Genomic DNA, 26,474 nt, shown 5'->3' on the forward strand with positions numbered 1-26,474 from the left:
TGTTGCTCTTTCTGTTCTCAGACACCGAGATCCAGTTATCAGTCAAGGTAAAGATTATTTTCTTTGCTTCCAATAGCGCTAATGAACCTACACCCCTGGCCCAACCTGTCATGTAATAACTGTTGTCAGTCTTGTGGTTGTCAAACCATAGCTGTTTTCTTCCTGGTATCTGTCATCCTTTGTTGGTTTTGAGAGCTGTTGTTTTTGTCCCATAACCAGCCAAAATGTCAACTCGTGAGAAAAACAATCAAGGTAAGCTCTTGTACCTTGCAGGGCAGAGGCAGCCGTAAAAAAACAAGCAAATGCTCACCATCTCCTGCTTCACGCTGGGCAATGTGCACTTCTTGCTTAGATTTCTTATTAAGTTTGCTCGTCTGGCATGGCTGAATATAATGTGCAAGTGAAAATAATTAAAATGCATAATAGCGTCTTCTATAATATGTTGATCAAGGAGAAAAATCAACAAACTTCTCTATATTTCTGTTTTTTCTCTCTGATATGGTTTAGTGCAATTTCTCTAACTCCCTATCTTTCTTAGCTGAATTAATTATAAAAGGACCTTCCTCTAGGTGACAAGGCTATTTCCTTGAAATGTAAAGTGCATTACAAATAAAATGTATTATTATTATTGTAAGGCTAATAAAAAAAAAAAACATATTCCTTATGTGTGTGTATTTGTCTGGTTTAAAAGAGTTACTTTTTAATGTTAGCTCCCAAAAGCAAAATACTGCAAAGCTAGTACATTTTTCCTCTGAAGTTTCTTTCTTCAGGTATTTTGTTACTCAAGTAATACATGTGGTCTACTTGTATTATTATTAGTAAGAGCCTTGCTTATCTAAGTAGCTTTTAATGGACGTGAGCATAAATCTGTTTATTTACAGATTACAGTTATGTATATGAATGGTTTTATCCTAAAAAGATAGAAAACTCACCTAACAGAAAGAAATGGGAGAGAAGAGAAACTCATCAAGCACCTTTTGAGCTCATACATCCTCACTCTTCCTCCTAACTCAAGATCGGCATTCTGTTTTCCTCTCCTCATGCTTCTGCTTTCCCCCATTTAATCCCAGCCTAGTTTAGACATCCAACCCCCTGTTTTTATCCTTTGGCATGACACAAATATCTCTCTTTTTTGAGTTGCTTGTGTTCTAGAAACATTAAGGGCATGCAACCTTAGCTAACTTCTTCGAGAGTTTAATTTATAGACTAATTAATGCAATGAATGCCTTTTTAATAATCTAGAAAATACATTTAAATCTTATGAATGTTGTGCTTCATTATTATTGAGAGTCCTCACAATGCCTTGAGTAAATGTAATCCACTGTTATGTAAGCATGATTTTAATTTTTATTATAATTTAGGTTGAATTAACATTAATTAAAACACCGATTTATCAGTTCCTTAAGTGTAAATACCACCCTGACCTTTCACTGGACCTCTCCACAGAGGGAGACTACATCAAAATGTTCATGCGTGGACGTCCCATCACCATGTTCATCCCGTCTGATGTTGAAAACTATGATGATGTTAGAACCGAACTTCCTTCTGAGAGACTCAAACTGGAGTGGGTGTATCCTTTGTGGAACAGTTTTACTTTAACAAGTGTGCATATTCCTCATTGCCATAACTACATCGCTTATTAACACAATGGAATGCTAAAGCATTTAAATGTCAGTATTACTACGCTAACTGATTATTTAACATGTAATTGTACTTCATGTATATATTGACCATGTATATATCCATATCCATATATATATATATATATATATATATATATATTGGCCACAGTGAAGTGTTATAGATTGGTAATTGTTTCAGAAATTATTAAAAAAAGAAACTATTTTGTAATAACTTGTAAGGTTAGTAACTAAACAATATACCTGTAAATTGATATTTATAGCTGTTTATTCAGATTATTATTTATTGCTAATCCTAGCAAGGTCTACCTCAGTAGGGTGAAGGCTAGCATGTTTCCTACCTGACACATAAAGCCAGCACCTCTTCTGTGTATTTAACTGCCACTAAAATTTCTCCTTGACTCCATAGGGCAGATATGGCTATAGGGGGAGAGACTGCAGGGCAAATGTTTATCTGTTGCCTACAGGGGAAATTGTCTACTTTATTGCTTCTGTAGTCGTACTCTTCAACTATGATGAGCGGACACAGCGGCATTACTTGGGACACACCGACTGTGTGAAGTGGTGAGATCTCACTTTGATATACACACATATGAGGCCTGGTATTTTTTTACTTTGCAATTGCAGTCCAACAAAATTCCATCTAAACCAAACCAGAACATCCACCATCATCTGAATACCAAAATAAAAACTTTACAATTGTTGTAAGCTAGCTTTATGACAGTTTTGAGTAATGTAGCAACAGGCTCTTGTCAGATCACCACCAAATAAATTTTAAGTATTCATTGCCGCTATTAAAAAAAATTAATTAAAAATGTAAAACTGCTTAACAGTATTTACAAATAAACTATATCCCATAAGTTATTTTGTGTGCATAAACGTTATGTAAGTTTACGCACGTTTATGCTTGCCTTGTGGTCCTTGTTGCTTACAGTCAGTTGGGAACAAAAGCAAAACGTTGCCATTAAAAACAACATAAACTATTGATAGTTGTGCTCTGACACGGATTGTTCTCAATGTCAGATTGTAGTGTAGTAAGGTACACCACAAATACATATACATATAATTTTTATAATTTGTTTTATAGCCTTGACCTTATTCAAACTCCTCCAATCTCTGATATTTGACTTGATGAAATTAATTAAGATTTATAATTGGCTTAAGCAATTAAAACATTAATAATTAGTTTGAGAAAGAATAATAATCATGCTAAATGAGTCCGTCAGGATTTTCAGGAAATTAATAAACAAATTGCAAACACTGTGATTTCCAAGAATGAGAGTTTTATTAACAAAGAGAAAGATATTTAATTAACATAGCACAACCCTGTAATCTCACGGTGTCCGGTAAGGGGAACTGATTCGAGCTTAAAGGTGAGCTAGGCGCTTCTGGCTTGTGACTAAAGTTGCTAACTAAGGTTTAATTAATACAAAATTTATCAAGAGACTTAATTCGGTTCTCAGCTCTGGAAATGCATAAGTTTAGCTTACTTTTTCATCGATTCTCACCACTCGTTGCGTACAAAGGCTCTCTGAGGTCCTGGGAGTTATGGCGTCTTGCTTGATTTCGCGGTCTCAGAAGTTTCCAGGCTGAGTCCGCATGGAGGCTTTTCTTCGTCGGTTGAGTCGCCTTGGCGTACTCGGAGCGTGATGACGCCGGCGGCAGAATCCTCTGGCTCAGTGTCGTGAGTGGGAGAGTCCAACTATATGGACGTTTGGACGAAAGTTCTGCTGGTTATTGCGGATCCAGAACTGAAAATCGGTTCAATAAACTTACTTATTCTACGACGTTCAGTTATCTCGGCGGTGTTTTCTTACTCTGGCCACGAATAAGTTCACCTGCTTTGATCAGTCGTGAGATTACACTTCGATGGGTAATAAAACATAAACAAGATTGAAAGAAAAGAGATATTCAAAACTACTCGACGTATTAGTAAAACTTCATACTCTTAGCTAATTTCGAGACGTCTCTCGTAAGCTTTTTCTGAAGTCTGAGATTTTCCTTTGTTTCGTTGTCGGCGTGCAGAAGAAAGTGTTTCTTTGTCGTTCAAAGTTTCTTCTCGTAGGTTGAACTCTTCTTGGCTTTCTTTCGTGGTTCGTTACTTCTGTCGAGCTCTCGGGACTGAATTCTCGTAACTCTGTTGAACTTCGAACTCTGTTGAACTTCGAACTCGGTTGAACTTCGAACTGAGCTGCGTTGGGCTGCTCTCTGTTTTCAAGGCTGGCGCGGTCACGCCTTAACGGGAGGAGTCCTCTTTCTGATTGGACACGAATTCAGTCTCACGTGACTCTCGCTAGGGGGAGAGAGTCGAAGGGGGTTTGAATCATTGATTCACACATAAAGAATATGAATTTCTCGTATCAAATTTCTTATACCCGTTATCAACATATAACAATGAGTACATTGGACTATTAACATCAGACAGTTACATAAGGTTTCATCTTTACGTCCCATTTATGATGCTATGCTGGGAAAGAATATTAATTCGTTTAATCCTATTCAGAGGTAGGATTTCTCTTCATGATAGGAACAGTCCACAATATACAACATTTCATTAGGAGATAGGCATTCATCTGAGGGTACAGAAAGTGACATTAATACATAGGTTTAATACACAAATAATCAGAGTTTGATTATTTTCCGCTATTGTTTTCCAGCGACTCCGAGCGAGGCGTAGTTTCGCCAGTGTCCATTTGGTGTCGCTGTTGATCCATGCTTCGGCGGGAATCAATGGGGTTCAATTCGAGGTCGCCCCTTTCTGAACATCTGTTGATTCCCGCGGAGATACCGAGACATTGAGGTGCCATTTCGTCATAAACGGGATTATAACCCTTCCTTGTGTTTGAGGTTCCTGTCTCTTAAAAGCATTATAAAATAGGTTATCTCCTGAGGAGGGGGGGGTCGTTGGGGCCATGTGTTGAAAGTGTCCTTCTCAAGTCCTTTGATGTTTCAGCTTATGTGTGTGCGTGTGTGTGGGGCTTTGACCCCCCGCGGGCACAAACAGTCCTGTGGAAGGTTGGATGTTGTCACAGACGAGAGGTCTTATTCAGACTGGAAAAGTTTAATTCAAAACTTTTCATTTCGATCTGGTTATCTGGTCTGTACTCCACTACAAGATGTTGACATAAAGGAAATGTTTGCCAGGCTTCCTGTTGACAACCCGTCCAGTGGGTGGTCTACATTTTTGATGCACCACTAAATATAATTTAGAACAGTTCACATCATCTGTGTTACAAGCTTAATACACTTGTTGTGGGGTATAGTACACATTATTGATTTGTTACTGAAATTGATCTGTGAGATATTATTGAGAAATATGGAGAAATGTTGTGAGGTGGGAGTCCTAAACAAGGCAAAGTATAAACAGTTATCCAATCACCATTACTCCACTGCAGTCATGTGACTGATAAGCTTCTTGAATTTGCTCTATCTTTGTCTCTGTCAGTCTTGCTGTTCATCCAGATAAAATACGCATTGCCACAGGACAGCTTGCCGGAGTGGACAAGGATGGGAGGGTAACACACACACACACACACACACACACACAGGTCCGGAGTGTTAGGGCAGTGTAATAGGATATTGTCTATAATAAACTACATGATTAAGACCCTTTTAATGACAAAAATGACTAATTTAATATCAAAGTAGAATTGTACTAATATCAATTCATATGTGCATTTTGTTGCCTTTCACAGTTAAAACTATGTTTTAATATAATTTTTTATTAAAATCCCCAGTGATAAATCCTCCTGAAACTCAGCAATTTTAGTGCAAATTAAGTGTCTTGATGTAATGTAATATATGACTTCCAAAGACATGTTTGAATTCCAGATTCCATTCACATTAAATATTTTGGTTTTACAAAAATCACATTGTGAATCACAATGATATAGATCTAAAACCCATAATTCATGTCCAGCACTTCCTCAAATTGTAAAGACAAATTTAAATTACAGAGAGGAAAACAATTAACCCCTTGCAAACATTTCAATCCAAGCATATGATAAAAGGCTTTTTGTTTAAATTATTTTAATTAATAAAAAAAATTTTCAGATATTTCCCAAGTCTAATATATTTACAAGCCTAAAACTGATATTCACTGTATCAAAATTCAGTGTATATCACCAGCTTTGTTCTCACAGATATCTTCCACCAGATTCCAATTGATTTTTACACCTCTGTTTTCTTTTGTGCTATTTAGCCTACGGCAGGAAATTAGGATCTGTATTATATTATAGGGAAAGGTTATAAATTATATGGGGTGGAAACACATAATTGTATCAGAGCAGGCTAAAACTTCAATGTATTGAGATATAAGTTAATAATATTTTGCTGTTCATCTTACATTTTTAACACTTTAGAGTGAAAATAGCTGGAGTTCTGTATAGCATTTGCCTGAAACTTAAAACCTGGATCCTGTCATTAATACCAACCTTTTTCTCTCCACTTGTACCTCCGCCAGCCACTGCAGCCTCATGTAAGAGTATGGGACTCTGTCACTCTCACCACCCTCCAGGTTATCGGCCTAGGCACCTTTGAGAGAGGAGTGGGATCCCTCGCTTTCTCCAAAGCTGTGAGTCTTTCTTCCTCATTTACATTCACAGCATTTGGCAGACACCCTTCTTCAGTGGAACTTATAATTTTAATCACGTAATAGGGGTCACTACTTCTGCTGTAGTTCTCTCTTGGTTTATACCTATTTGTGTGAGTGAAGTATGGTAGTGGGTTATGCTGGGCTAGTGGCATGGAAGTGTTAAATGTCTCATAGGGGGTCTAATCAGCCAGAGATTATTTTTCATCTATATTGCTGGTGCATTCCTGCTTGTTCCACCATCCAGACACTTGCATACACATTTAAAGTCTTCTTTTAAACTTAGAAATATTATATGAATTATATTGCTTTGCTATGAATTTAATTTAATTTTATTTTATTTTCTCTGTTATTCACTTTGTGAAAATGAAAGGATTTGCTCACACATTTGTCAGCAGGCAAAAGAGAGGTCATATTACCTCTTTTCTACAGATACAGCAACATTTCATGGTAGGATAACACAACCAATAATTGTTATTGTGGGCAAAATTAATATTATACTCTGAAAATTGAAAAAACCTTTATTAATTATTTTAATTATTTAGGTATTTTTAATTATTTAGCAGAAACTTCTATATAATTGACAAAATAAATACCATTTATAAACAAATAAAATAAGATTATATAATTACAGCAATGTCTAAAATAATGCAAGAATTACACCAATGAAGACTACATGCTAGTCTTTATCATTTTGCTGTTTTAAGTTCTCAAAATTATTTTGTGAAACATGATAACAATTTGCCCAAAAAGAATGGACCTTGAGAGTTATATTTCTGGCTCTAGTTTTGAAATCCAAAATGAAGCTAAGTGCATCCCCAGTCACTATTTTAAGCAAAATGTAGCAAAGATCAACATAGAGATTACTGTCTATTAGGTTTTGTTAGAATGTCTTTGACTAGCTCTAGCTTAAAAAAATACTCTTTTACATCTGGCATCTTTTCAGTCATACTTTGAAATTATTTCACTTCATGTTTGTAAAACACTTCCAACAATTCATCAGTCGCTGACATAATGTTCCAAACAGTCACAAGGATATGGGTTTTTATGACTCTGGTTTTTTGCAGATGTTTACCTCATTCAGGGCACTGAGGGTCAAATCCAACACTAATTGCTGCTGTGTTGTGTTTTGTGTGTGCGCAGGATTCTGGAACTCACCTCAGTGTGATTGATGACTCCAATGAGCACATGCTAACTGTATGGGACTGGCAGAAAAAGTCCAAAATCGCTGAGATTAAGGTATGACACCATATACCGGGTGTATTTGACTCCACCTTGAAGCTACTAATTATTTTTAATCCTTCTCATCACACACATTTCTCAAACTTCCTTATCCTTTCCTGCAAATTGTTTCCTTTTTTTGTTCTTCTACTCTTTGCCTCTTTGTTCTTGTGAATCACCTTCTCTCATGTTGCTTCATGACATCAACATGACCTTTTTTCTATGATCCATTCATTAATTTCAATTAGTCTCTTCCTTTTACTTTTCCTCTGCCTCCACCCATTTCCATGTTGAAGCCATTCTCTTCAGTGTTATTTGTGCTGTGTACTGTTCTCTCTCCGTATCTCGCTTTCTTGCTCTCTCTCACTTACAGACGACCAATGAGGTAGTCTTAGCAGTAGAATTTCACCCCACTGATGCCAACACCATTGTCACATGTGGCAAGAGTCACATCTTTTTCTGGACGTGGAGTGGCAACTCTTTGGCACGTAAACAGGGCATCTTTGGGGTGAGAATACGCACACACACACACACACACACACACACAAGCTCATAAATTTATGCAGTGACTCATCCACATTTAGAGGAGCTTTCTCAGATCACTCAGTTATAGACATGCATATGTTTACATGTTTGTGTGAACTGAGATTTGGCAGTGTACAAGTAAATACACAGAATTTACAAACATATTTTGTAAGCAAGACAACAGGCAGACAGACACTCTACATGTGCTTTGTCTCTTCATTTCTGTAGTTGTTGTATTACACTACATCTAAAGATTGTATTGCTTGGAAACTGGATTACAGTGTGTGCAGATAAATGTTCAGCTGATTTTTTCTACAGTTATATGTCTCTTATCATAGTTTTTACCCAGTCAGAGGAACCCCCATCTAGCAAATCCAGTTATTACAGGATTTTAGTTTTTCAAAACTACTCATACCAGATTAGAAGTAATGTGATACACCTAGATTAATAATATGGAAACGTCACATTTCAAAGCATGTACACTTTTTAAAAGATAGTTTTCAAAACTACAAGGGCAGTAGTGGAGAGGCAGAAGATGCTTAAGAAATGTAAGGAGTGAAATGTGGCTCTGGGCAACGAGACAGCATTACTTCTAAGAACATAATATATAAACTGACAGTGCTGAGAAAACATCTCACAGATGTGCTTCCAGGGACTTTAATAAGTTCATATGCACTGAACAATCACTGGATTCAGAATATTTACACTCACTGTTCATTTCATCAGCTCCACTGTCCATACAGGATCATTTTGTAGTTCTACAATTACAATTACACCTGTTTCTCTGTGTGCTTTCTTATCCCGATCCCCATTATCCCCATTTCACCCTGCTCTTCAGTGCTCAAGACACTGTCATTTTGGTGATGTGCTAATGTGTGTTGTGCTAGTATGAGTGGATCCAATTCAGCAGTGCTGCTAGAGTTTTTGAAGCCTCCAGTGTCAGTGCTGGACTGAGAGTAATCCACCAACCAAAAATATCCAGCCAACATTGTCCTGTGGGCAGCGTCCTGTGTCCATTGATGGAGGACTAGAGGACAATCAATACAAACTGTGCAGCAACCGATGAGCTACTGTCTCTGAATTTACATCTACAAGGAGGACCAATGAGGTGTGGACACAGTGCCAGAGCAACACGCGCTCACTAACACACCACCGTCATGTTAATGTCATTGCAGCGCTGAGGAAGCTCCACCACCCAAATCATTCCTGTTCCGTGGTGGTCCTGTGTGGCTCCTGAAAAAGGGTGAAATAGGGATAATATGCAGAGAAACAGGTGGTCTACAGTCTGTAATTGTAGAACTACTAAATTATACTATATGGTCCGTTGAGCTGTGAGAATAGACAGTGAGGGTTAATACAAGGTAGGTGTTAATTGTTGAATTTATTATGTTTAAATTACAGTGATCCCTTGTTTTTCGCGGGGATGCGTTCCAAGACCACCCGCGAAAAACGAATTTCCGCGAAGTAGAGGAAAGATATTTTTGTATGTTTTTAATTTTTTTTGTATGTAGCTGGAACTACATGTGATATCCTACCAGTTTCTTTAATAGAGTAATTCCTAAGCTGTGATTTAGCGTAAGAAAATTTCACTCGGATGTGGACATAACCAATACATGTACTGTACGTAAGACATACTTGTAAATGATATATTTTGTCACCTACAGGCCTAATCTATGAAAATTTAATGGATTTAATGAAATATTTTGGCTATTCATCTTTCACGGTTTTCCTAGATTTTCCCTCAATATCCGCGATATAGCGGCTATAAGCCCCCTTGAAAAAACTTGCGAAGTTGCGAATCCGCGAAAAATAAATCGCGAAGTAGCGAGGGATTACTGTATTTGCATTGCGTGAATATCAGTATTTTCCTAACTGGTTTAATTTTTTAAACATGTGTGCTCTGTGTGTGCCTGTGAGCTAGAAATATGAAAAACCCAAATTCGTCCAGTGTTTGGCCTTCCTTAATAATGGAGATATCTTAACTGGAGACTCTGGAGGCGTCCTGTTAATCTGGACACGCAGCACAGTGGAACCAGCCCCAGGCAAAGGACCTAAAGGTAAACATTTTTTTCCTCACCCCCGTTTTAATTCTTACAATCACAGTCACACATACACACCTATCGTCATATATGCTTGCACCTGTGTTCTCATGCTTAAGCCTTTGTTTGAGAACTATGAGGAATAGAAGAACAAGTGAAACTTGCACCTTTACCAGAGCTTGTGATATTTAAATGTCTGCATTTAGGTATGTTGGCAGGTTTCTGTCTCTTCTCTCCAAAGTGGTAATAGTTTTCCATGGCATGTTGCAGAGCTAGATCATCAGGGGTGGCATAAGGTGTTGTGTATAATGGCCTTTTATCACAGTGCCCCCTACTGGATAAGTGTGCACCCTGCATTCGTTGTCGTGACACTGTTTAAAAGGTTAAGTCTAGCACTAGGTTTACAATAGAAATGAATACAGTTCAGCCACAGCTTCCAGTATTGTCTGTTCACTGTTCATATCAAAGCGGCAACAAACAATTGACGTAGTTATTTACAAATGATGGCAAACCAAGGTGGGTACTGGCTGATTAACTGCAGACCTTACCTGCAAAACTGTAGAAGATGAAGATGTTTTGAATGGTCAGTGATCTCTTTACCATGGTCAACCCCAATGCTCATCATAGCTCATATACATAAGCAAGATTCTGTACATAGAAACAGATAATATGATGTTCATGTGTTAGCATTACCATGTTAAGATTTTACAATATGTGCTGTTTGGGGAAAAACAACAATGATACAGACTGCTAATGGAATGTAATCATGGAAAAGTTGCATAGTGATAGTGGCTGCCTGAAAATAGTGATCCTATAATGGTCAACAGAAAACGTATAATTTATACGACAAGGACAGCAAGTACTCAGTCTATTTGGGTTCATTCCTTATTATAAGAGCAAGAAAAATAACATTATAAAGTTTAAGATTCAAGAATTTTTTTCACTGCCAGAAAATGTGTCTCTGTGGTGGTACCCTGAAGGGCACATATTTGTACCTTTAATTAGGGAATATAACTGTACCTTATTTTTTTTATAATTGTAGATTTTAAAATTGTGTTGATTTCATACGCCCAGTTTCATCTCCAGGACTTTTATGATGATTTTTTATTTGACACAGTTCTATAATGAATGATTACAAACATGTATCTCTCCTTCTGCAGAAGATAATGTAATGTACCTTTAGGGAACAAAACTGGACTTTTACACACTGTTGTACCTTGAAAGGTACATTTAAACTTTTTGTACCTTTAGTGACCAATAATGTAGCGCTACTGTACCTTTTATTCTGAGTGTTGTCATGTGTGCAGTTGACCACTAATACATTGAACAACACATTTATTATTTTTCACTCCTTCTGTTCTGATTAATTAAAGAGTGACTATAAACATGTAAGCGCTAAAAATGAAGCAGGAAATTAAAAAGAAGCAGTAAGAAAATGTATTGTGTATAAATGAGTTGGTCTGTATTGCGCCTGAGCATTAAAAGCATAAGAGAAGTCAGGTTTAAATAGTTCTTGTGGGAAAAAAAAAATATCTGTGCGTACTGTGCAAGTTTGCACTCCATTATTTTGTGTGTGTTTTGTGCCTAAAAGCGATGTTTGAGCCTCATTGTTCTTGATTTCACACTCCTATACTGTGTCTTCCTGATGGTAAAAATGTAAAGATACAGTGTTGGGGGTGGGTTGGTTCTGTTGTGTGCTCTTCTCTTGACCCTGGAGTGGTAAATGTCCTCCAAGGATGGTAAGGGCTGCTCCTGTGATGGTTCTGGAGGCCCTTACAGTCCTAAGCCGTTCCCAAACCAGACCAGAGTCAATTGAGGATGTTCTCAGAGGTACCCCTGTAGAAGTTGCTAAGTATTTTAGCTGGTTTGCCAAACATTCTTAGCCTTTCTTAGTGGTGTGAGCTGCTCCCTCATCCGTTTTTGATAAACAATAATTTCAATATTCTTGTTGGTATTCATGAAAATATTGTTGTCCTTGCACCTTGCCACAGATTCCCTTTTGTACGCTGTCTTATTAACTTTAGTGATCATTCCAGTGACTGTAGTACAATCAGGAAATTTGATGATGCTGGTGTTGGTCTTGGAGGCCTGGGACTCTGCACACAGCCCTGGGGGATTCTAGTGTTTATGGTTCGTGTGCTGGATGTGCGGTTGCCAGTCCTGACAGATTGTGGGCTCTTTGTCAGGAAGTCCAGGATTCAGTTGCAGAGGGTAGTCTATAGTCTGAGTGTGTGGAGCTTTGTGGTCAGTTTTGATGGTAAGACTGTTGAACGCAAGCTGTACTCAAAAAAGAGCATTTTCACTTAACAGATCTTGGTCTTCAAGTGCAAGAGGGCTGTGTGGATGGCAATGTTCTCTGCCTGTTCTGGCAGTAAGCAAATTGGAGAGTGTCTTAGGTATTCATTATATTCCTTTGGATGTGTATCATGAATTGTCTTTGAAGCAATTAATTACAACTGGAGTCAGGAAGGTTGCAAATGGACAGCAAGCAAATAGTGAGGAAACATCTTCTGAATCTTATAAAAAGTGTTTTTTGATTACAGTCTTGAACGTCGTCTTTAATGTTCTCAGGGTCCTGCTCATTTATGCCACTGAAACTATGAATGATGCGCTCCCTGTTGCCATTACATTCTTGTGTGGCTTGGTGTCACACTTTGTGCCACACTGCCAGAGTTTATTTCCCTGCCTCTGGTGATTTTTTTTTTTTTTTTTTTTTTAAATAAAGTTTAAGGGAGGATCTGGGTTACATGTGAGGGGACTTTGTGTCACTCACCAGCACCTCTTGAAGCTGTGGCCTGTTTGTGCATGTGTGTGTATTTTTGCTGTTGGTAGGTCCATGCAAGTGGGTAAATATAGTATAGAACATTTAAATATTGTTTGAAATTTGCTTGAACGAAAATACAAAAACGGGGGTGGGGGGGGGGGGGGATTTTTCTTTAAGTGTCCTGGTTGATCCCTCTCAACATTATATCCTGTCAGCCTTTGGATAACAGCTGAAGTTTGTGTCTTTGTGTCTCTGTCTGTCTGTCTGTACTTGTGTTTAAGTTGACTGGATGACATGGCCAGATAATTTTCCTCCTTTTGTGGTGTGTTACCAGCATTATTATTATTATTATACAGTGGGAGTGATAATCAAGAAGAATGTTGAGAATCAAGGTTTGCCAAATTTTCACTCACACACACATGCACACTCCTTCTCTGTCTTTACCCCCTTGCAGATCCCCACTGGCAATACTAAGAGCTAAGAACATGTTGGTGCCAAACCACATTAGCCATGAAAAGCATTTGTGGTATTCTCTTCCCAGAAATCACCGTCTTAGCCGTCTCCATCATTCTTTTGTATTTTCGGTCTGTTTTTCTCTTCACTGCTTCTCTGATTTCTCTCCATGCATGCTGCTTTTCTCATTGTCAGCTTGCATTTCATCTCCCTCAGTAGTACCATTTACCATTTCCTCAGCAGACAGTGCTGTCAACTTGTAGTATTACTGTATGAATGTGTTTCATGGTACAGTGTTACGCTGATTTTTTTTTTCTCAGTATGATGCTAGAAGATTTTGTGCTGTTTTGATGCTTAGCTGATAATTCATTGTTTTATTCTTCCTCTTCCTCAGGAGCATTTCAAATCGCTCGTCAAATCAAGGCCCATGATGGCAGTGTGTTCACGCTGTGTCAAATGAGGAATGGCACACTGCTGACCGGAGGAGGCAAAGACCACAAGATCATCCTCTGGGACCATGACCTCAACCCAGAAAGAGACATAGAGGTGGGCCAGTTGACCCCATACACACATATTTTGTAAACAGAGGTATTGGCATACACTAACTTGCTGGCAAGGCATATAAATGTCTTCAGGGTTCTGAATGTGTTTCATGTATTTTAAACAGAGGTGTATTTCCTCCAATAATTGATTTTCCAGTACAATTAAATGTAGTCTTTGTTGTTGAATTTTACTGAATTGTATCACTCTTCACTAGGTTCCTGATCAATACGGAACCATCAGAGCTGTCGCTGAGGGGAAGGGGGAGCAGTTTCTGGTGGGCACATCACGCAACTTTATTCTTAGGGGCACTTTTAACGATGGTTTTCAAGTAGAAGTGCAGGTGAGAGATCTTTCCTTCATAAACTTCATACAGACAGACACTGAATAGAATTAGGAGCATCTTGAACAGAAGAATGTGCACTTGAAAAGAAATCTTAACAAATTGAGTCATTTTGTATGCAGTACAGAGACTGGTCTACATTTAAAGATACTCAGAGACGGGTAGTTTAGTTCCAGAAAATAAAAAATACTTCTCAGGATTTCTAAATTCCTGGCTTCACTATAAACACAAACCAAAAGATGTGTCCAGGTAGTTGAAATGAAATCCTGAGGACTTGAACGTCCTTAGCCCTGACTTTTTTACCTTTAATAACTTCATTAATTATTTTTGCTTGGTTAGAGGAACACATGTATAAAATGTGCAACACAATTTGCCTATATTCAAAATGGTTTCTAATGACAATATACTGTCAATTCTTTGTGTGCATGTTTTTTCTGTTGTAAGACTGTAAGTCATTTATGGCCTTAGTTACGTCATATCCGGCCAGGAGAAGTTGGGTTGTGATTTTCCAGAGCCCTTAAACTCCTGTAGATTTTTTCCAGTCTTCTGTCCTATTGTAAACAGACCAAAGAAAGCATTCCACACACTCTTTCAACACTAGCCAACTCTTGCTACTGTCCCTTCCTGCTCTATGCGAGGACATTCTAACTGTGTAAATGTGTATTATATTTTTACTCCTTCTCATTTAAAATGGCCACACGTGACATTTTCAAATCATATGCAGCACAAATTTAGTGTTCACAATACTAGGCTTACGATACTGTCATAATAGACCCTGCCTTATCCCACAAACACAGGTGGATCTGCTTGTCACTAACTACACATGAAAACACAATAATACAGGCCTTATCCATTTTGTTCTTGTATTTCTTACGCTGCAGGGTCACACCGATGAGCTTTGGGGTCTGGCCACCCATCCATTTAAAGACCTGTTCCTCACCTGTGCCCAGGACAGGCAAGTTTGTCTGTGGAATGCAGTGGACCACACTCTGGAATGGACCAGACTGCTGGATGTAAGAGCCTGCATGCCTCCTCATAAATGTACAAACTCAGAGAGTGAACCTGACCCCTCCTCTACTTTAGAGTGTTATTACATGGACATCTCATACCAACATAAAGTATTGTTTGGTCCATGTAAATATTCATGATTCAAGAGAATCAACACCTCAATATACATTTTTTAAATCAGCATATGATACATGGTTGTTAAGAGTTCTTTTGGACTACCAGTGTAGTATTAATTCTAATGATGATGTTGACGATGGGGTGCTGATTCTCATTGTCTCTCACAGGAGCACGGCCACTGTGCAGACTTCCATCCTAGCGGAGCTGTGGTTGCCATTGGTACTCACTCAGGGAAGTAAGTTACTGTCCTGCATTCTGTTTTCTCGTCATTACCAATAATGAGCAAAGAGTTTAGAGCATATACTAGAGTTCCAGTTTGAGCCGTGTGTGCGTGTGTGTGCGTGTGTGTGTGCATACAGGTGGTATGCTCTGGATGCTGAGACAAGGGACCTGGTGGCTATCCACACAGATGGAAACGAGCAGCTGTCAGTAATGCGCTACACTGTAGGTGAGTGAGAGACTGTGTGTGCGTGTGTGTGTAAACTCAAATGAGCATAGCTATCTATTGACAAAGTTTAGTCCAATCATCCAAGGCCAGTCCATGAGGGCAGAAGTGGCCTTGCTCTCTCTGGGTGGATACGATGGCCGCCCTCCTCACCTGCCTCTCCAGCACAATGCTGACCAGCTCAGGTTTCTTTTAACTGGTATAACAGATCTGGACAATTAACGTTCTCCTCCGAGCACGTTGAGCTGTCCATTGATGTTGTGTTAGCAGCAGGTAACAAGAAAAAAGCAGTTGTGGGCATGTGCTTGTGCTCACCCATCTCAAGTTGTTGGAATAGTGTGTTAATGAGGGAGACTAAACTGAGATAAGTAAATTGCGAAGAAAATTAGGTAAAAAATAATAATAGTAAAATTAATAATAATAGCCTTACTAAACTATGATTTTTTTTTCTCTCTCTCTCTCCCCCCTCTTGTGACTCTCTCAAATCCAGATGGCACACTGCTGGCAGTGGGATCACATGATAACTTCATTTACCTCTACACAGTGTCGGATAAAGGACGCAAGTACAGCAGATACGGGAAATGCACTGTAAGTTTCTTGCTAGTGGATGCATATGCACAAGTGAAAGTGTATACAGTGGTTGCTGTTTTCCTTGTATTTATCAACCCTTAAATGAAAGAAGTTATATAAACATTGTGTTTAAATGTAATCAGCAAAAGTTTAGAATTTCTGAAATGTGACTGTTGACTTTTTTTCTCTAGATAGCTTTTTATTTGACTTCTTGTTTTTCTTGTTAAAGACCAATGGGAATTAATTTTTGTTATGGAATGATATTTTTTGTTATGGAATTATATATATATATATACGATTATATAGCTGAACACAACTAATATAACAAGTGTTTTTTCCTAATTCAATACAAAATGTCACTTTTTATGACCTGATGTGCCTTTGCATCAGGTCATAACAACAAAAGGGTGCTCTACTTAGTGTTAAAGGCACTTGGCTTGAAGGGGTTGAATTATTCTGTCACTGCAGTAGTATATTTTTATGCCAGATTTGGATAAATAACTTATGTTAGTTGTGTTGAGCTATTTAAATGTTTCTTGTTTGATTGTTTTATTGGAAACAGCTGGAAGTTTATAAATTTAGCTAATAAACCTGATGTGCAGTGGGGGTTGAATAATTGTGATTGCAGCTGTATGAATTTATTGGGCCAATAAAAGGTTTTAGGTAATCAGTTCCAATTTTCCACCCCATTAACCAAAAAAACAAAATGATAGGTCAGGATATGGTCAGTCTTGTCTGGTGCATGACTTAGATTTATGAATGGCCGTAAAATTGAAACTCAGACTTATAAATGTAAGACAGGGTTATCCCTGTGTCTGACTTATCAAGATCACTTCTGGATGTAGTTGGGAAAATTTTTCTTTAGACGTGATTAGGAGGGCAGAGCATATTCACATGAGACTAACCTGACAAATCAGCACAAGGAAGAGAGAGAGACTGGGAGAACATCAGTCTTTGAATTTACATCAATGCTGGCACAGCTGAATAATAAAAGCCTTGCCTCTGAGGGAGAGATAGGCAGGGTATATATGCAGTTAGAGGCCAGCTAGAAAGGGAAATAAGAGCACTGTGAGTTTCTACTGATTTTAAGATGTGTGTTTAAGATCTGTGTGGTCTGTGATAAAATTTCCTGCTTGTGTTTAGCAGGTATAGACTTTGATGTTACCGCTCCCTGTTTGTGAGAAAATATGAGCCTAGTGACATGTAGAGTGTCTGGCCTCAGGCTTGGCAAGATGTTACAGACATTCCTTTCTGTGTGTGTGTGTGTGGTGCACACATCTGCATGTGTGAATATGGGAGGAAAGCCTTTTGACTCCAAGTAACTTGAAAACTATGCCAAGAAAGGGAAATCAAAATTTCCTCCCTAAACTGTATGGGGGAAGAAAGACTCTGCCCCTGTGATGAGAATCAGCTGAACTTAACTCTGACCAGGCCTTGGAGAGAACTGTTAGGATCAGACAGTAGTCATATAGAGGAATACTGGTGCATGAACCAAGGCAGAGACCAAGAGTCTAAAAGGTGTCATGTTTTAATTCATTTGCGCTCACGTGTTATGCTCTTAGTCATGCACTGATGGAAATTTATCAAGAGATAATTCTAATGGTTAAAGAATAATGAGGTATTCACAGCATTTTGATGGACGGGGCAGTCCCAGTATTGGCTGTATTTCACTATAAGCATCAAATAATTCACAATTGTGCAAACGTGTTCCATGGAATGACAAATCACATTTCCTTATCTGGCAGTCCAATGGACAAGTCTAGGTTTGGACAGTCAGGAAAACATTACCAGCTTGACTGCAGTGTGCCAACTCTGTAATTTGGTGGAGGAAAGATAACGCTATGGGATTGTTTTTCAGGGCTTTGTTCCAGCGAAGGGAATTCTTAATGGTTCAACAAACCAAATCCCAATTTGTGGTTAACATTTGGGGAAGGCCCTTTTCTTTTCCAGAATGACTGTGCTCCAGTGCACAAAGCATAGTCCAATGCCTTTGGTGAGATTGGTGTGGAAGAACTTGACTGGCCCATTCTTGCCTCAACCACATCAAACCGGTTGCTAGCCAGGCCATCTCATCCAATGCACAAAGACTCTTTTGGATTAATCGGCAAAAATTCATACACAGTTCAAAATGTTGTAGAAACTTTCCCAGAAGAGTGGTCCCATTTATATGCCAAAAGGTGCCAACTCCAGAAACTATGGCTTTCCAATGGGATGTCATAAAATCTTCTGTAGACTTAATGTGTAGGTGTCCCAATACTTTTGTCAGTATAGTTTAAGTATAAATGTTGGCTCATAGCAGTAGTGCAGCTGCATGCTAATATTATAGAAGAGTATTAGCAAGAAGCATTGTTAGTATGGGCCAATATTAGCAAGCAGTGTATTATCTGCATCATTTGTTCATACTGATAATACCACTGCTGGCTTATAATGGTAAATAGCATGAGCCAGCTGATATGTTGGTCAGGCCCTAACATCAGATCATCTGAACAGCAAAATAACTACTTTTTAGGGGTTAATCTAAGGTGTTTGTTCTCAGTTATTCTGTATGGACTGGACACAGCTTAGCAACTTCTTCTGTCTAAATGGTTTTGAGTGAGCAGGAAGGAGAGGAAATAGCCTTTAAACCGTACAAATAAGGGATGACTAATTAGTGATTGATAACATGAATCTACAGTCTGCACTGACTAATTTTGCATATGTTGATATCTGTGTACAGAGTAAGTAAGCTATGATTCTACTTGATTGTAACAATCTAAAATAGATTTGATTTCTCATGGTAATTTTGTGTGCGTGCGTGCGTGCCCGCCCGCCCGTGTGTTTGCATATGTGTGCACATGCTTTTTTTTCTTTTCCTCATGCACAGGGACATTCCAGCTACATTACGCATCTTGACTGGTCCCCCAACAACAAGTTCATCATGTCCAACTCAGGAGACTATGAAATCCTCTACTGTGAGTGATCAGCCACAGAAGCATGAAAAATACTTACAAACAGATCTGATCAAAGACATGGTTCTTATTTTGTTGAGGTTTTTTTTTATTATTCTTTTGACATTTGCCGAATAATAACAATGACATTAAAAACAAATTAAGCTTCTGTTTAATACTTTTCTATATTTCTCACTTTCTTGCTTTTTTGTATTTATAGGGGACATTCCAAATGGCTGTAAGCTGATTCGTAACCGCTCTGAGTGTAAGGACATTGACTGGACCACCTACACTTGTGTACTTGGATTCCATGTCTTTGGTTAGTACTAACTAATGGACCATTACCTAAGGCAGATACTGCAGTTTAATTCTCTAGTGTCTAATTAGAAATACTATTTCTAGTGTCTGAGTGATATAGTGGTGGGTTTGAAATACAAAAATACTGTGGATATATTGTTAGCAGTAAAATTCCAGTTAGGGGCTTGTCTTAAACTTCTCATATGAAATAAGTTGTTGGCATTGTTTAATTCTTATATCCATTATCCATTTTTGTAGACACAGAATGAGCTGGTAAATATATAAACATAACAGTGCTTTAGTGAAAATAATAATTAAAAAAGAAAATTGTAACTTCTGCTCAAATGTATTTGTATTATATAATTGTATTACTTAAATATTTGTGAACAGTCAGTAAAAGTTTTAAAAGTATAAGCTTTTGAACATTATTCTGCTGCAAATTCCCTCCAGAGACGTTAATAAATAGGAGGGGATGGTTCAATGTTTGAAGTGTATAAAAGCTCATAAATCTGAAAAATGGAGACTGATTATCTGCAAAGTAGTTTTCTTCAATAAAAAGAACCCGTGATCCTTTAGGTAAAGCCAAAAGCAAGAAAGGCCCTCTGTTTTCCTTCATAAGCTTTTTTAGTTTTCTTCACCTGCCCTTTTTTCCTCAATCACTATGATAATCCTTTGTAAAATGCTTAGTCCTACTCTTGATTAATACCAATCCAACTGTTCCAAGAACTATTTGCAGCTTAGCAAGACATTTGATATCCGTCACCCTTCACCTTTGCGTATTTGTGCTTCTTATTGAGCTGGAAAAATAATTAAATTGTGACCTACAGGTTCCACACCAGCCAAACAAAAATTTATCAGTAGTGTTTTTCTTGAAATTGAGAAGTGTAGCACATGTGACATCACTATTAAAATCTCACTGTTTCTGCACCCTTCAGCAAAATCCGTTGTATGTTAATACAAAGTCCTTTGTCTTATGGAGCAACACATCTCACAAGTTAGACTTCTGCTTGTCATCTGACCATGTGATTAATTTCATCATTTAACAAGGTCAGGAAACAAGCACTATGTCAGATAAGGGCAGTTTGACTGACAGGCAAAGCATAGGTAAGTGATCACCATGGTTAGTCCTACTGCATGAATGCACAGAGAGTATCACAGGCATGAGTCAGATGTCTCGTGGGCAACAAAAAATATAGGGAAAAATAAAGCAACACAAGCCTTTGCCACAAAGATAATTGGGTCTTTACAGCTGTCAACTGTTCATGATTCCAAAAAGGTAAAAAGGTGGAAGAGTTGTGAAGAGTAAAGGTGCTCATCAGTATATTAGGCTAATGGTCAGACAGTACAATGTTCATTTTTGAATAATGGATAAATGAAAAGATACAAAAACATACAAAAAAACAATGGAGATATATATATATATATATATATATATATATATATGTATATATATATATATGTATATATATATATATATGTATATATATATATATATATATATATATATATATATATATATATATATATATATATTGTAGTCTTGTCTGTGTACTGGTGGTATACTACCTTTGACTGTGTGTTGGGTTTTTTGTGGTTCCTGTTTTATAGGAGTGTGGCCGGAGGGCTCAGATGGAACTGATATCAACGCATTGGTCAGATCTCACAACAGAAAGGTCATTGCTCTGGCTGATGACTTCTGCAAGGTTCATCTCTTCCAGTATCCCTGCTCCAGACCTAAGGTCAGTCCCTTGTATTTTTGTACAAAACGCATGCATGTTAGAGCTCGATCAGACAAATGGTATAGCACATATAAATATGGTCTTTTCATAGGCAAAATTTAACCTACATTATTTTTTTATTCTTTTGTGTATATTTACTTCAACAGAAGTTTAACATTGCTGGTTGTCATCCTTCCAGGCACCAAGCCACAAGTACAGTGCCCACAGCAGTCACGTGACCAACGTGAGCTTCTTGCACAAAGACAGTCATCTGGTGTCGACAGGCGGCAAGGACACTAGCATCATGCAGTGGCGCTTGGTGGAGAAGACGCCAGCGCTGCTGCCCAGTGACTCCAGCCTTGTCCTCAGTGACTCCATCCTGCACAATTCGACTCCTCGCAGCTTGGCTCCTGTCCAAGCCACACCCCCGACACCATCACAGCCTTTAGCAGTGCCCGACTCTCTGTCGATTGGAGGCACGCAACCCGACACCAATACACCTCCTCCGACGCCCACTGAAGCCGTGGAGCCAACACCCAATGGAGAGCAGGAAGGCTCACCTGAAACCCCTCCTCCTTCTGATGAAGCCACACCCACTTCTGACAGCACTCTGAGCCCAAAAGACAGCCTGGACCCTAGTGACGACACAGCCACACCCAGCGATGAGGGCACGCCCTTCAGCCCATCCTCATAAATTATGAGGAGCCAATAGAGGTCTTGTGCTCCTGTCCTCATTCTCCAGGGTTCTCGTGTGTGCTCTGAGCTCCTCCCAGAGGCACTTGTGTGTCATTGCACCCTTGCTGTTGCAAGTTGGCGCACATAAACAGAAACTCTTTAGGTTTTACTCTTTTCAGGTTCTTTTTCTACTTTTTATCTTTGTGTGTTTTTTCAGTGAGGGAGAAAAGATGAATGAAGTATGGTTAAGTGCTGCCCAGGAGGAATCAGACACAGTATGTAGATGAAAATCTTTGGAGATACATTAACAGACACTAACATGCCTGTACACACTGATGCACACATACACTACCATAGACTGAATTCACTCCCACTTACTCCATCTCTCTCAAACACACTCACAACCTTTGCCAGCTGTGACCTCTAGACAGATATAAGCAGTTGATTTTTTTTTCCCCTCAAAACTTCACATGCAATTGACTTCTATTGGTATCATGCTGATGTCTACAGACTCATTAAATAAAAACAATGGTACATATACAGAGAAAGGGGCAAATAATTAGTTGCATGCATCATTTTTTCTTAATAGTTTACACAGTTTCTAGTGATTCTAGAGGTACAGCTAAGTCAGTCAGTCTGTTTAAACAGTCATATATGGACATGTTGCAGAATGCCATTGATGTGCTCGGCTCAAACATAAATGATTACCTCAGTGGAAAAGTGGGCTAAAATGCACAAGAACCTTTAGAGAGCTCTCAGCAGGCTGATACTATCCTTACTTGACTACTGGAGTCGTTATGGTGAACAGTGCTTAACTATGTTATCAGAGAAGTGCTGCATGTAACTAGTTTTATGTGGGAAGCTTGCTAATAAAGTTGGAATTAGATGGTGTAGCAAGTGATTTAACTTCTTCTTACCATAAGATAAAATATTATTCCTCCATCATAACTGCAAAATATAACTTTTACTCTTTTTCACTGAAATTAGTAAAATTCAGTGTATGCTCATCTTCAGACTATAAATATTGATTCGCTCTTTGTGAATCATGTAGAGGTTTAAATAATAATAATAATAATAATAATTGTGAAATGCCTGCATAGCATGTGCATCTGAGCCAGAAATTGTTTAAAAAATGCCAGGCAGGTATTCCTGGCTCATTGGCTGGAATCAAGTACTGATTCCTTAGGCTTCTGTATACATGGCCATGCTGCACAGTGATTTTGAGCATGTCAGGAACCAAAGAATTGTCATTTAATCGAGTAGCAGCCATAAACAATATGCCACATTAACACAGCTACTTTCTCTTTCGCTCTCACATTTCCTTTCACTGCTGCTCAGTCCTGTCCAAAAATAACACTGGGTCACTACACACAGGTGTGTAAGTCTGACCCAACTTCATATAAAACCCTTATATCCAGTAGTTAATTCTAATCTGTCCTTTTCAATTCTCCGTCTTGTGAACCCAAGTCAGATGATCTGTTACAATGTCATCTGCATGTCCAGAGATATCCATCCACCCCAAACAACAGCTTCGGTTTTTCTCCAGCTGATGTGTATTCCACATATTCATACAGTTCCTTTTTAGCTTGTTCTTTTTAGGTTGGGATTGTTCGCTTTATTGAGTGAAAGTGGTTTTTTTTTTTTTTTTTTTTTAGTTTTTTTTTTATTATTATTATTCATGAGAGAAAAAAATTAAATGAGTCTTAAATGCTTGTGATGTGTGTGTGTGTGTGTGAATGTATGGGCTGACTTTTTTTTTCTTTTCTTTATTTGTCTTTCATTCCGCAAGAGGGTGTTTCTCCGTTCCTTCCTCCTTTCTACCCTCCCTCCCCTGGCAACTGAGAATCACTCACCTTGCCAGCAAGCGCATGTATTAGAGAGAGAAGGAGGGAAGATGATCTCTCTCCTTATATCCTGAACTCTATTCTCTCTCTCTTTCAGCTAGAGTTTTGTCCTGAAACACTTCACCAGAGCATTTTATGGAGCTAACAGGGCCGAGGAATAAATGGACTGTAGCAAGCTTTTGTATAAAACCTTGAATATTGGCTGTGGTGTGAAAGAATATGTCTGCCTGCAGTAGTAGCATGCATGTCTCTTCATGCCTTTTAGGCACTGAAAATGTGTGTGCGCCCATAAGAATACTTGACAGAGGAATTTTTCAGGCTAAATGTGTGGTCTCAGTGTTACACAGGCTCCTGTCAAAAGATGCCAATTTTTGAAGATTTGCTGGCAGCATCTGTTTTAGGATCGTAGGACTGCAATGTACTGAGAGTGTAAACTAAAAGTGTAAAAAGGCATGAAAAGCATGTTTTGCCCTCAGAATTTAGGCTTGATATGTGCTATTGAGAAGGCAGGACCAAATGCATAATATGCTATGGAAAAGCCAGAGGCCATTTTCACATTGATTCAATTTCAAGTCAGAATTTACAGACTTCAGCTTAAAGAGCAAGGGAAACATAATTTTAAATGACACAGAAGTCACAGCATCTAAATAAAAAAAATCTGTGTTATTTTAGGAAACACCTGTAGATATTATTTACATATTTTAATCATTTTTGAACTTAATCATTTTAATCATTTATCCCCCCAAATTCCTGAAAAATTTGACAAATTAAATATGGATACATTTTATTTAGTGTGTGGCTTTTGTGTAGTTTTCTGTTAAATTTTTTTCCTGCTTCTTTCCTAATGTGAAATGGTTACCTTGAATTTAAATAAACAAAAGGGCAGTCACTGATGTTTGCACAGTAAAGTGTGTACAATCGTTGTAGATTATACAGTTTGGGTGTGTGAATGATATCAAATCATTCAGTATTTGGTGGTATTTTGGTGGACTATATTTTATAAAGTGCTCTGTGTACGTATTTGATAGATTACAGGTATAGTTGTAGATGCTTGAGAATGCCACTGTGGCATGCAAATGGAATGCAAAGATGATATCTGGTAGCTTTACCGTGTTTTTCAGTGTGGTGCATCGCTCAGCCCCACATCCCCCATCTCCAGCTGGTCTGCAGCTACATTTTTCTAGTCCTTTTTTTCTATAGCCTTTTGAATTGCTCCTGTTTTTAAAATGTGTTGTAGTTTGCAAAGAATGTTTTGGTTGAATTTCTATAGATGGATTTTTACAAGCTCTTTGCTGTGATGTATAGCTTTAGTGCAAAATGGCACTGTTCCCTTACTCAGGGCCTGACCTGGTCACTCTTCCCTATCTCTTTCCCTGTCCACTAATCACCTCCTCTGTAGCCTTCCAACATACATAAAGGCACACACAAAAAAGGGCACATACCAACAAAAGGACTTAATAGACTGTAAAACTACAGCAAACATTTTTCTTCATTCTACAAACAAATTCAGGAGACTTTCAGACGCCATGTGCGTGTTCACGTCTGGCTACTTTGTGTATATAATAGTTCCTCTGTATGTATATAACTTTATAGGAATGCTTTCTTTACAATGCCTTGGCCATAATGAAGAGCATGTTTGGTTATTAACATTTGAGTGATTAAGGGGTGCTGTAGCACATAGCGTCCCTAGGAAAGAAAAAACTAAAATCAGGAAGAAATCTACAATCAGTAAGTGCAGTCTTTAGGCCAGTAAAGGCTATTCTTGGATGTTGTGTGGTTTGGATATGCTTTTGATATATTTTTGACCCGGTATGTGCCTCTAGGACCCTTACTGGTGAAATGTTTTTGAATCCAGTGAAGGTGACTTATGACAACACAGTTACCAGTCATGGGATTGCCAAAGGGGCTTTAAACAGGAATGTTTCTTGAATGTCACTTACTTGAGTGGCCTTGCCCTGTGTCCTCTGTGAATAAGAGTGGAATGTGGAGGTTGTTGTGGCTCATTCAATCTATTGGGTGGGAAATGTTAGCTTTTAATAAGAGATGATTTTATAAGATAACAATGGATATGGTTATCTAATTGTACTTTCATACAATTAAAATAGTGCTGTGGATACATCCAGTGTTTGTGCTTACTGGACATGACAATAGGTTAGTGTTAAGCCTTCAGTGACTGGCCTATTTGATTTGTTAAGGGTCTGTAGTTCTGAAGGGCATGAGACGGGCTTAAATCCAAAACATACAAGGGGAGAGAAAGAGGAGGCAAATTCAAACTGGAGTGGAAAGATACAGTACTTCTGGAATATTCTAGATGGTAAAGAAAACTATATCATTGAGGGTCATGATGATGAAAATGGTATGTCAATAAATATGAAACTTTTTTTTCTTGTAACAATGTTTGAGCCAATCTGTCTCTCATGCATTCCTGTCAATGGGCAGAAAGAACTGAAGATTTTAGAAAATAAACAATCATTTTAAAATAAGTTGCTGGTTTTTTTTTTTGTTTTTTTTTGTTTTTTTGTGCTGGTAGAAAAATAAAAGAATTGAACTAAAAAGTACACTGTGCTAATAGGGCCTTTTAGTGGACCAGAACAAACTTGGCAAACATATGTTATAGAAAATGAAAGTGCTATGTTTGCATTCTAAAACTGAGGACATCTAGTCATTTTCACTGTCAGATATTCCAGGTTGGTCTACAGTGCTTAAGTTACATGGCTCAGAAATCCTTCTTTGTGGAATATCCATTATCTGTAACCG

At 38.2% G+C, this 26,474-nt stretch overlaps 1 protein-coding gene across 5 annotated transcripts in view; it reads left to right on the forward strand.

Moving 5' to 3' along the window:
• The window catches only part of LOC136705752 (echinoderm microtubule-associated protein-like 4), a 72,580-nt gene extending 46,397 nt beyond the window's left edge, over positions 1-26,183 (forward strand). For 4 of the 5 annotated variants that reach the window (XM_066679494.1, XM_066679493.1, XM_066679491.1 and 1 more), the window contains 19 exons: positions 22-47; positions 220-252; positions 1,447-1,570; positions 2,055-2,204; positions 5,086-5,155; positions 6,103-6,213; positions 7,375-7,470; positions 7,826-7,960; positions 9,899-10,034; positions 13,628-13,779; positions 13,991-14,116; positions 14,998-15,129; positions 15,409-15,476; positions 15,601-15,689; positions 16,177-16,274; positions 19,120-19,207; positions 19,404-19,502; positions 21,089-21,219; positions 21,398-26,183. In XM_066679494.1, the coding sequence (XP_066535591.1) occupies positions 22-47; positions 220-252; positions 1,447-1,570; positions 2,055-2,204; positions 5,086-5,155; positions 6,103-6,213; positions 7,375-7,470; positions 7,826-7,960; positions 9,899-10,034; positions 13,628-13,779; positions 13,991-14,116; positions 14,998-15,129; positions 15,409-15,476; positions 15,601-15,689; positions 16,177-16,274; positions 19,120-19,207; positions 19,404-19,502; positions 21,089-21,219; positions 21,398-21,892 (2,359 nt within the window). In that variant the 3' untranslated portion in view covers positions 21,893-26,183. The remainder of the gene's footprint in view (positions 1-21; positions 48-219; positions 253-1,446; positions 1,571-2,054; positions 2,205-5,085; positions 5,156-6,102; positions 6,214-7,374; positions 7,471-7,825; positions 7,961-9,898; positions 10,035-13,627; positions 13,780-13,990; positions 14,117-14,997; positions 15,130-15,408; positions 15,477-15,600; positions 15,690-16,176; positions 16,275-19,119; positions 19,208-19,403; positions 19,503-21,088; positions 21,220-21,397) is intronic. The other variant, XM_066679492.1, reaches the window with a different exon arrangement.
• Positions 26,184-26,474: the final 291 nt, after the last annotated feature.

Source organism: Hoplias malabaricus, chromosome 8, assembly GCF_029633855.1.
Source record: "Hoplias malabaricus isolate fHopMal1 chromosome 8, fHopMal1.hap1, whole genome shotgun sequence".
Taxonomy (NCBI): domain Eukaryota; kingdom Metazoa; phylum Chordata; class Actinopteri; order Characiformes; family Erythrinidae; genus Hoplias; species Hoplias malabaricus.